The sequence below is a fragment of the Chelonia mydas genome, chromosome 1, assembly GCF_015237465.2.
Source record: "Chelonia mydas isolate rCheMyd1 chromosome 1, rCheMyd1.pri.v2, whole genome shotgun sequence".
Classification (NCBI taxonomy): Eukaryota; Metazoa; Chordata; order Testudines; family Cheloniidae; genus Chelonia; species Chelonia mydas.
The window spans coordinates 323357793-323369465 of record NC_057849.1 but is presented as its reverse complement, the minus strand read 5'-3'; the positions used below and the strand labels follow the sequence as shown (position 1 = coordinate 323369465).

Here is an 11673-nt window from a genome sequence, read left to right as displayed (position 1 = left end):
GGGCAGATTTATGTAGTGTCCCCAAAACCACACAGCATGGAGGTTTGGAACTGACAGCACAAATACCTTGCTTGATGAAGGAAGAGAAATGTGCATGTTGCCAGCATGTGGATTCTGGCTAATTACTGGATCACAAGGTTGCAGAAGTATGCAGGAGAGCACAGAGGACATGTTCAGATGGGCTTGCTGACAGCAGACTCACTTGAGTGAAGAGAGGTGGTTTGTGCTGGCATTTTTCCTACTCTGCAGCATCTAACCACTGACTTTAGAGATTGAAGTAGTTCTTCAGTTGTCTGTGGTATTCTTTCTGGGGAGTTGGCTAAGTGTGAGTATGCAAAAGGACCTAGAACATCCTGAATCCTATAGGGCCAGGGGACAACGAGGGTATATGCATACAGAGGCTCTGCATGAGAAGGGAAGAGAGAAGGTGACAGGGATTATCTATGTTGATGGAAAAACCCCTTCTGTTGATGTAGGGAGTATCTGCACTATGCTACTGCAGCTGTACTGCCCGTAGCACAGACATGCCCTTGCTCTTCCTTACTATTTCCACAGCCTTCAAATCTCTCTCCTGCTCTACATTTCCCAAAATATATTTTAGACAAGTGAAAAGTTCAGAAGGTGTAGCTACAATGTATTAAACCACTAACAAGAAATAAAGTGGGGGAAGTCCACCCTGAGACAGTCAACCTATGGAAAAATTTGTCAGAGGATGTTGTGAAGGCCAAGACTATAACAGGGTTCAAAAAGGAACGAGGTAAGTTCATGGAGGATATGTCCAGCAATGGCTATTAGCCAGAATGGGCAGGGATGGTGTCGCTAGCCTCTGTGAGCCAGAAGCTGGGAATGGATCACTTGCTGATTACCTGTTCTATTCATTCCCTCTAGGGCACCTGGCATTGGCCACTGTCAAGAGACAGGATACTGGGCTAGAGGCTCGATGGACCTTTGGTCTGACTCAGTATGGCCATTCTTATGAATTTAACGTGCAATGCACTCCCAGAACAAAAATATCCATACCCTGCAGTAAGACTTATGTTTTGGTATAACTAACAATCCTGTAAGTAGTATAGCAACTTTTTACAATGAAATGTGAGGGAAAGTTACAATTTTGCTGGCAATAATAACTTTATTTTGTAACTCAGTATGGCAGTTTGATACAGATGCATTTTGCCAAGTTTTACAATACTGCATAAATTTAATCCCACAGCATGCTTAGTAAAACCATATGGAAGCTGTGAAAAGTCTTCCATCGCCTGTATTTGAGATAATGCCATCAGTACCCCTGCTTATTTGAAAAAAATAAAAAATACAGAAATATAAGGCTGAATCATGACTTCAGATAGGAGCAAAATGAATTTATGTACTGTACCTGACAAGGAAAACCAATCTCAAAACAACAGAAATATATCTATGATAGAGTAATTTTAAAATAATGAAAGAGTACAGATATCCTGGCCAGCAGTAATAATTATGCATTAATGATGCAAATCTTAATATAGCTCTTTAAAAAGGCACATTTCTTTAGCTCATTTTTAAACTCATTTTTAGTTTCTCCTGAAATGCAAACATACGGGCATTTAGTAAAATCAGTATTTTACTTTAAACATGCTTTCACAACAGTTGGAAGACTCCACCCCATAAAACCATATATGAAAAAATTAAAATAAAGATTTTTTTTGGTTGATGTACATAGTTGAAACAAGGCATTTATAGACAATGTCTTGTACATTAGCCAGTGTTTAAATCATCTCTCAATATGCCATTCAGTTTATAACAATTGTGTGATCAAGCAGGTATACAATTTTTACCTCTAAAATTAACAAACCTGGAGTGTAAAAATCCAGTACAAATTTTTAGAAAGTTTCATAACCCTATAATGAAATTATCAATCAAAACAAAGCTCAAAGAATTGCCAGATTTTAAATTATTATTCAAATCCATCATCGTTTATATTCAAGTCTCGTGATTCGCCATGGTGTAAGACAAAGAAATCCTCAGGTTTCAAGCCATATCTTTCAAGGGCTTCGTTCAGTTTAACTGGAGGATCCAAGTAATACTGAGGATGGAGGGGAGAAAGAGATACAATACCAGCATTAGATAAAAGACGGCTTTCAAGCTCTACACCAGTGGTTCTCAACCTATTTATGTGGCCCACAATGTTATTTGGGCCACATCCAATAGTACCTCTATGCGCCTGATGATGGCATGTGGGCAGCAGCTGTGTTGACTGGGCCACAAGTTGAGAACCACTGCTCTACACAAACTGTTTACATTTTAGATATAATGGGCAATGTGTACCAGGTGTACATTTTCTGAGATTAGGTGAACATGAAAGTTTTGAGGCTTATTGGAGTTTTTTTTATTATTTAAAACACCCCACTGAAATTATACAATTAGTAACAGGCAACAGATGACCTATAATCTTTACAATACTAGCTAAATATGGATCTATCACTCAAAATCCATACTACCTCATACCCTATTTGATAAGAGTTCCAGATAAATAAACCAGGACCAGCTCACTCCTGGGTTGGGAATCATGGGGAAAAGTTAAATACTGGAGGAAGTGGAGTTGGTGATTCAGTAGATGGCACTTTTTCCCAATTTTAGAAAAATGGATTCCCTGTCATATCATTAACAAAAATAAAGACTTCCCTCCCCCATTTAAAGGTTATTCAGTTTAATTGTTCAAGCAAGCAAATTGTTATTTCAGTGCTGTCTGCTGTGAAGTTGCTCCATTACATTTTTAAAAATAAATTTAGATAATATGAACTCTTCATCTGAAGAAGGTATACTATGCACACAGCATTTCTAGGCAATGCTATCTTGAATACAAAGCAAAGCATGTTAAAAAAAAAAAAAAGGCTTAGGGAAGTATTCAACGTGTGTTCAGAATAATGAAAAAAGCACTTCTTATACCTTGGATACTAAAGGCATAGACCAGGGGGTGGCCAACCTGTGGCTCTTCAGAAGTGAATATGCGGCTCCTTGTATAGGCACCGACTCTGGGGCTGGAGCTACAGGCGCCAACTTTCCAATGTGTTGAGGCGGTGCTCACTGCTCTGCCACAGGCCCTGCCCCCATTCCACCCCTTCTCACCCCCTCCCCTGAGCCTACTATGCCCTTACTTCTCCCCCTCCCCCCCAAGAGTCTCCTGCACACCACGAAACAGCTGATCAAGAGGTGCGGGAAGGGAGGGGGAGGCACCGATCAGCAAGCTGCCAGTGGGCAGGAGGTGCTGGGAGCTGGGAGGGAGTTGATGGGGGGCTGCTGAGGTATTACTGTGGCTCTTTGGCAATGTACATTGGTAAATTCTGGCTCTCTCAGGCTCAGGTTGGCCACCTCTGGCATAGACTATTCAAGGTAGCCTGGATGTGAAATGCTGTATTAAAGATACTGTGTTTACATATGTTGCAGCCTTAATAGCTCAGTAGCCAGGTTACTAATTACAAGATAAAATCCATATAGATGTTTTAACAATAATTTTCCCTAAACTACAATTTTACAAACAGTGGCAATATATTACCTATATCAGAAACTTGTTTATGAAGTTAAAAATTGAGCAGTGTAACAGGATATGAAATTGTCAATAAAGTGTACCTCAAATAAACTATAAAAGGAACTGTTAATTCTGCAGGATTAGACAGTTAATCACATTTTACATGTTTAGTAAAGTGTTATATACACCTATAATATTCTAACTTCGGCCTGTCTGCAAATGATACAGCAATAAAAGCAAACTTAGCAGTACACGTGCATCTGAAGAAGTGGGGGCTTTTACCCACGAAAGCTTATGCCCAAATAAATCTGTTTGTCTTTAAGGTGCCACCGGACTCCTTGTTGTTTTTGTGGATACAGACTAATACGGTTACCCCTCTGATACTTAGCAGTACACATTTATTCACATTTCTGCTGTTAGTAATTTAGGTATACTAAAATCAATATCCATGTAACAGAACACTCCCATCCTCCATTCCAGAAAGTTATTTCACCCTGTGACTCAATTTCATCTATAATGGTAATAAAAACCATGATTATCTGTTTTAGTCTTGCTATCTAGCACATTTCTATAATATCTGATGATGTACTATTGTAAATATTTTCTTCCCAATTTGGGGCATTCAGATCTGAAGACCAATTGCAGAATTCTTTATCTTCTGTGTCAATTTCTCTTTCTGGATTTCTAACACAAGCTCTTCTTTGTTCTGTCATCTGATCTAGATTTGTGTCCCAAGTGTTTGATGATTCCAGGCATGGATGCAAAATTTCAAATGCTGGACTAGAATTATAGTCTCTCTCTTTCTGGGCTTCTCTTATTCTCTCCCTCAACTCATTTGTCATGAATTCTATTACCTGTATGACTTATCTCTGGTCATTTACTACATAAGCAGTCTCATGTCAGGTTGATGCTAACCCAGTACCACAAATCTGATGACAAGACCTGCTCTTTTAACATGCAGCATTGATCTCTCCTGATCAAGCGTATTATGCCTGCCCCTTTTTCAGTGCACCAGTTCCTCTGCCAATAGAGCAAGTATTCCAAATCTGCCTGCATAACAAAAGCTCCCAATGTGCTGATATTTTTTCACTGCCTTATCTTGAAGTATTTGACATTCACAAGAAATTCAGCTTTGTTGAGAACAATTTTAGTTCAAGGTATAAAATATTAAGAAAACTGAACTAGTTTTTGTATTAAAAGTTTGTAGAATTTAGTCTTAATTAAATACATACGATATGTAATTGGTTATGTAAGGATTAAGGCAAAGTAATCTTATAATTCTGAGCTCTAGATAATCCACTTATAGATGTTTGTTATAACATGAGATGATTAAGCTTAATTACTGTTTCCATACTTAGAAAATTTGAATGCATTCATGATCAGCCCAAACTCACCTCATTTGCTAAAGCAAAGGTTCCCCAATGAATCGCTACGGACTTCTTTGTCTGAACATCAATATGAATTCTTACAGCTTCTTCAGGATTCACATGCTGGTATTTCATAAACCACCTAACAAACACAAAATAATTTACATATTTAGTGTAACCTTTTGTATTCAAGATATCTGTTCTTTATTAGGGTTTTTAAATAGGCAAGAGGTGTTAAGATATCCTCAGTTAATAAAAAAAAAAGGTCTAACACCGTGAACAAGTTACAGAGACTGTAGAAATCTATTTGCTAGAAATGACAGTAGCATTCCTTCAGCTCAGGGGTGGCCAACCTGTGGCTCTGGATCCACATGCGGCTCTTCAGAAGTTAATATGCGGCTCCTTGTATAGGCACCGACTCCGGGGCTGGAGCTACAGGCGCCAACTTTCCAATGTGCCGGGGCGGTGCTCACTGTTCAATCCTTGGCTCTGCCCCCACTCCATCCCTTCCCGCCCCCTCCCCTGAGCCTGCCATGCCCTAGCTCCTTCCCCTCTCCCCCAGAGCCTCCAGCACGCCACAAAACAGCTGATCGGGAGGTGCGTGGAGGGAGGGGGAGGCGCCGATCAGCAGGACTGCCGGTGGGCAGGAGGCGCTGGGAGCAGGACAGGGGAGCTGATGGGGGGTTACTGAGGTATTACTGTGGCTCTTTGGCAATGTACATTGGTAAATTTTGGCTACTTCTCAGGCTCAGGTTGGCCACCCCTGCTTCAGCTAATTACAATAGATGTATACAACAGCACTCACATTCACAGAATTTGTAGGGCTATTAGTTCTGTTTATTAATTGGTATTCTTTATAGAGGTGGGAAGTTTTCCCAGTATATTCAGCTTAAGGATTTATGGGCCATCTGCTCTGAAGCAAGTTCATGCTATCACCATAATCAATATGTTTGCAGAATCATAGGATACACCAAAAGAAACATGCTTCAGTAGATAGCACACTCCTCTCTGAGTCAGTATTGAACGAACACTTTGCTTGCTACTGGAGGTGCAGTGTTTTGAGTGAGATGTCAAGTCCCAGGGTAGAAGACACAGGATTAAAATTACATTGGTTCAACTTCTAGAATTTGCTATAATTGAATGCGGGCCAATGTCAAAAAGTATTACTAGTGTAGGGGTCAGTGACAGTCCAAGTCTCTCTAAAGGGGAGGACAGAAGCAGATTTTGCACACCAATGAGAATGCTAGCATTTATTTCTGAACCGGGTAGTTCATGAAAAATATTGGACTTTAATCTCACCATTCTGATTTCTTTTTTGCTTCCCTAACCTACCCAGGCTTCATTTCTGACATTTTAGCAACTGTTATCTTGAGAACTGCTAAAGCTAAAAACTAAGGCTGTCAAGCGATTAAACAAATTAATTGCGATTAAAAAATAATAGAATACCATTTAAATATTTTTGGATGTTTTCTATGTTTTCAAATATATTGATTTCAATTACAATACAGAATACAACATGTACAGTGCTCACTTTATTTTTTATTACAAATACTTTCACTGTAAAAAAACAAAAGAAATAGTGTATTTCAATTCACCTAATACACATACTGGAGCGCAATCTCTGTATAATGAAAGTTGAACATACAAATATAGAATTATGTACAAAAAATAACTGCATTCAAAAATAAAACAATAAAAAACTTTAGAACCGAGAGTCTACTCAGTCCTACTTCAGCCAAATCGCTCAGACAAACAAGTTTGGTTACAATTTGCAGGAGATAATGCTGCCCACGTCTTGTTTACAATGTCACCTGAAAGTGAAAACAGGCGTTCGCATAGCAATGTTGTGGCCGGCATTGCAAGATATTTATGAACCAGATATACTGAAGATTCATATGTCCCTTCATGCTTCAACCACCATTCCAGAAGACATGTGTCCATGCTGATGACGGGTTCTGCTCGATAACGATCCAAAGCAAAGCGGACCGATGCGTGTTCATTTTCATCATCTGAGTCAGATGCCACCAGGAGAAGGGTGATTTTCCTTTTTGATGGTTCGGGTTCTATAGTTTCCACATTGGAGTGTTGCTCTTTTAAGACATCTGAAAGCATTCTCCACATCTCGTCCATCTCAGATTTTGGAAGGCACTTCAGATTCTTAAACCTGGGGTCGAGTACTGTATCTACCCTTAGAAATCTCACATTGGTACCTTCTTTGCGTTTTGTCAAATCTGCTGTGAAAGTGTTCTTAAAATCAACATGTGCTGGGTCATCATCCAAGACAGCTATAAACATGAATATATGGTAGAATGCAAGTAAAACAAAACAGAAGACATACAATTCTCCCCCAAGGAATCCAGTCACAAATTTAATTAACGCATTTTTTTTTAACGAGCATCAGCAGCATGGAAGCATGTCTTCTGGAATGGTGGCCAAAGCATGAAGGGGCAAATGAATGTTTAGCATATCTGGCATGTAAGTACCTTGCAATGCCCTCTATAAAAGTGCCATGTGAACGCCTGTTTTCATTTTCAGGTGACATTGTAAATAAGAAGCACTCAGGAGTATCTCACATAAATGTAAAAAAAACTTGTTTGTCTTAGCAATTGGCTGAACAAGAAGTAGGACTTAGTGGACTTGTAGGTGCTGAAGTTTTCCATTGTTTTGTTTTTGAGTGCACCTATGTAAAAAAAAATTCTACATCTGTAAGTTACACTTTCACGATAAAGAGATTGCACTACAATACTTAGGAGGTTAACTGAAAAATACTATTTCTTATTTTTACAGTGCAAATATTTGTAATAAAATAATAATATGAAGTGAGCACTGTACACTTTGTATTCTGTGTTGTAATAGAAATCAATATATTTGAAAATCTAGAAAAACATCCACAAATATTTAATACATTTTAATTGGTATTCTATTGTTTAACAGTGCAGTTAATCGCAATTAATTTTTTTAAATCACAGTTAATTTTTTTGAGTTAATCATGAGTTAACTGCAATTATTCGACACCCTACTAAAAACCAATGCTTTATCCCATCTGAAAGCTCAGATACCATGTGATGAGGAGGAAATAGATGCCCAGACAAACACATTTTTCAAATGCTATAAAGCATTCACAATCATGTGAGAACTGAAATCGGGAAAGTAACATGGTAATTAGAATAATATAGGAGCACTGTAAATTGTGTGCATGTAAGAAAAGGGATTTCAGACTGGGTGATCTTTGTGGCCTTTCCTATTCCTACTTTCTTTTCACATTAAAATAATGCCAGGCTGTGTGTATTTCAATAGTTTTTGGGGTAATGTCTGATAAAAAAAACCCACCACATTTCAGCTTCTTTCCCTCTCTTTTCTACATCTTGGCTCTGGTGTACACTTAAAATGTAGATTGACTTAGGTACATCACTCATGGGTGTAAAAAAATTCACATCCCAGAGCACCGTAGTTAAGCCGACCTAACCCTCGGTGTAGACACAACTAGATCAACAGAAGAATTCTTCTGTCTATCTAGCTTCCGCCATTCAGGGAGGTGGATTATCTACATTGATGGAAAAACCCCTTCTGTTGATGTAGGAAGCATCTGCACTATGCTGCTGCAGCACTGCAGCTGTACTGCCCGTAGCACAGACATGCCTTTGCTCTCCCTTATTACTTCCACAGCCTTCAAATCTCTCTTCTGCTCTACATTCCCCAAAATATATTTTAGACAAGTGAAAAGTTCAGAAGCTGTAGATACGTTAGTATTAAACCCTAACAAGAAAAAACGTTATTTGAAGTCAGTATATCATTTCATTGATATAGTTTACATATCTTTTGGTCAAACCCTTTGAAATTTGCTTACCTTGGCTCATAAGCTCCAATGGGAATAGCTGCAAGATCAAAAGGTCCAAATCTTTTACCTATCTCTTCAAAAGCAACACAGTAACCAGTATCCCCTGCAAAGAAAAACCTATTCCAGGGCCCCAAGACAGACCAGCTGCCCCAAAGAATCTTGTTGTCATCTGTTGCAGTCCTCTTGCACCAGTGTTGAGAAGGAGTAAAGACAAAAGTAACTGCGTCATGACCAGGGACACAGTTCTCTTCCCACCAGTCCAGTTCAATCACATTTTCACAGCCACATTTCTGCATCCATTCTAAAAGACCCAGAGGCACAAACCATCTCAACTCAGTGCCAAAGCGCTCGTTTAAATGCTCTACAGTATTATAGTCCAAATGGTCATAGTGGGTGTGGCTGATCATCACTGCATCTATTTTTGGCAGCTGATCTACTGTGCATGGAGGTCCTCGGAAACGTTTTGGACCCACAAACTGTGCTGGGGAAGCCCGCTGGCTGAAGATGGGGTCAGTAAGAATTACAAGTCCATCCATTTCCACCATAACTGAGGCATGTCCTAACCATGTGACTCGCATGCCAGTTCCAGTCTTACCAACTAGTTCAGGGTTTGGAATGAAGTAAGGGTTTAACACAGGAAGCTCTTTATCAAGTTCCTAGCAAAACAACAACAAAAAAGTTAGAAAGCAAAGCACACACAGAACAAAAAGCCCAGAAGGCACCAATCACAAAACAAGGCTTGTACTTCGTGTACATCTTTAATTTCTAGGAAACCTGCAAGTAGGTGCACAGAGATACCATTTCCAGTGACTCCCATTCCCAATAGCTTCCTATTAAATTAAAATCATTAACCTTATTTTTAATAATCATTTAATCTTTCTTGTCTTTAGAACATGCTTTTGAGAGCAGGAGAATTAGGCCTGCGGCTCTACAAAGGAAACAATTCAAAGATGTGCTGAAAACAACTTGCAGACTTTTACTGGAATGAAATAGAATTGCTCAGAATTAGCAACAAATTCTGATATCTTGCCCCTATTGCCCTGGAAGAGGATTTTAGTGCTGCTGCTGCTACTACTACCACCATCTCTTGGAGTTTGGCCTTAGCTTAAATATTAGAGCTATAGCTTGTGGATCTCAGCAATATCCTTCCAGAGTCCCAGCACAGATAGATTTATTACAAGGTACTTATTAGATTGAAGAGACTTTAATCTGCTAGGCGGACCACTAATACGCTACCAGCAGAGTCAATAATTCAATGAATATTGCTGATAATTTTTTTTAAGGAGCTGCCAAGTAGAGAGGTATAATGCAGCACCACTGCTGCTACATTACTTATGGAGGGTTATCTTAAATGTGAAGTCCCATGGAAGCTTAGTTAAAAATTGAAATATGGATTTCAGTTCTACTGAAACTTTTTTGAAAGGTAATGATTAAGTGTAGTTCCCTTCAGATCAATATTCCAATCTGGAACTTCATTGGAGCTGTAGCTGGAATAAAGAACTCCGTTAAAAAGTGTTACAGAAACACCCTGACTGTATTTTTCTTAGAAGGGAGGTGATAAACATTGTATTATTTGCCGTTAGACATTTATCTCCCTTTCACAATAACTATGGCAATGCTCTCTGAAAAGAAGATTAAACCATATTTCATCCACTTGACCACCTTCCAACTGATGAGGGTGCAGAAGAGAGCCCCCAAAATAATTTGAGAGCTGGAGAAAATGCCTTACAATGAGAGACTCAAAGAACTGTAGCTCACGAAAGCTTATGCTCAAATAAATTTGTTAGTCTCTAAGGTGCCACAAGTACTCCTTTCCTTTTTGCAAATACAGGCTAACACGGCTGCTACTCTAAAAGAACTCAATGTGTTCAGTTTATCAAAAAGAAGATTGAGAGATGACTTGATTACTTTCATGGCATTATAGTGTTCTTTGATCTAGCAAAGAGAGGATAACAAGAACCAATAGATGGACATTGAATCCAGATGAATTCAAATTCAAAATAAGGCACAATTTTCTTTTTCTCTACCAAGGGAAGTGGTATCATCTCCATCAGTGATATCTTCAGATCAAGACTGAATGCCTTTCTGGGAGATATGCTTTAGCCAAATACAAGTTGTTGGGCTAAGTGCAGGGATAACGGACTGAAATTCTCTGACCTCTATTATATAGGAGGTCAGACTAGATGATCAAATGGTCCCTTCTGGTCTTAAAACCTATGAATTAATACAAAATTATGGAAAGGCGTTAGGGCAAAGAATTTTCAGGTTTTCTTCATAAAACAGAATTTTGTTCTTTGATGTGTTGAAAAAATTTCTTCATGACTGTCTTTTTTAAATGTTCAAATTTTGTACTAAAAAAATAGGTGTTTCCAAGTAATTTCATTATTCAAATCACAAGTACTTAAAAAAAAGAGTGTACACAACTTCTGTTGCAATATATTCCATACTAAATCATTTGAATTGCACAATGAGGTAAACAATGAGGTGGATAAAATACACAATCTTATTCAGATTTTGTATTAGCATACTAGTATTACTGTGGTGACATAGTTGCACGATAGATGTTTGGTTTTGTTCCAAGAGCAATGGCAGATGTTTGAAATATGACATTAATGACAAATTGGCTGTGGACAACGATATCTAGCCATAAATATTTACTACTCACTTATTTTCATTTCTGCATTAATGTGAAATCCCCACCTTCCCGCCCCAAATGCAAAGCAAGAAGAAATGCATGACTGGCTTTAGTAAGATTGGTTAATTAGCTTCAGACTTTGGAGCTCAATACATATTGATGAACCATCTGATTTTATTTTAACTGAGATTTGTGGAGCAACACAAATCAACAGTTTACGTTTACAATACATGGTGATTAAAGCCATCTCAATGCCATTTAGAAAAGTCCTTAACAAACCCAGTAACATATAGAAAGTCTGTGGTCTAGATTCCCAGTTAAAAATGGAGGT

The 11673-nt window shown here is 38.5% G+C and overlaps 1 protein-coding gene across 7 annotated transcripts in view; it reads right to left on the bottom strand.

Annotated features, from left to right (window-relative positions):
• Positions 1-11673, bottom strand: part of NAPEPLD (N-acyl phosphatidylethanolamine phospholipase D) — a 50588-nt gene that overhangs the window by 16765 nt on the left and 22150 nt on the right. For 6 of the 7 annotated variants that reach the window (XM_037889201.2, XM_043552028.1, XM_043552029.1 and 3 more), the window contains exons 3-5: positions 8717-9363; positions 4897-5011; positions 1110-2059 (exon numbers count right to left, since the gene is read on the bottom strand). In XM_037889201.2, coding sequence (XP_037745129.1) covers positions 1931-2059; positions 4897-5011; positions 8717-9363 — 891 coding nt within the window. In that variant the 3' untranslated portion in view covers positions 1110-1930. Of the gene's footprint in view, positions 1-855; positions 859-1109; positions 2060-4896; positions 5012-8716; positions 9364-11673 lie in introns of those variants that run through there. The other variant, XR_006292402.1, reaches the window with a different exon arrangement.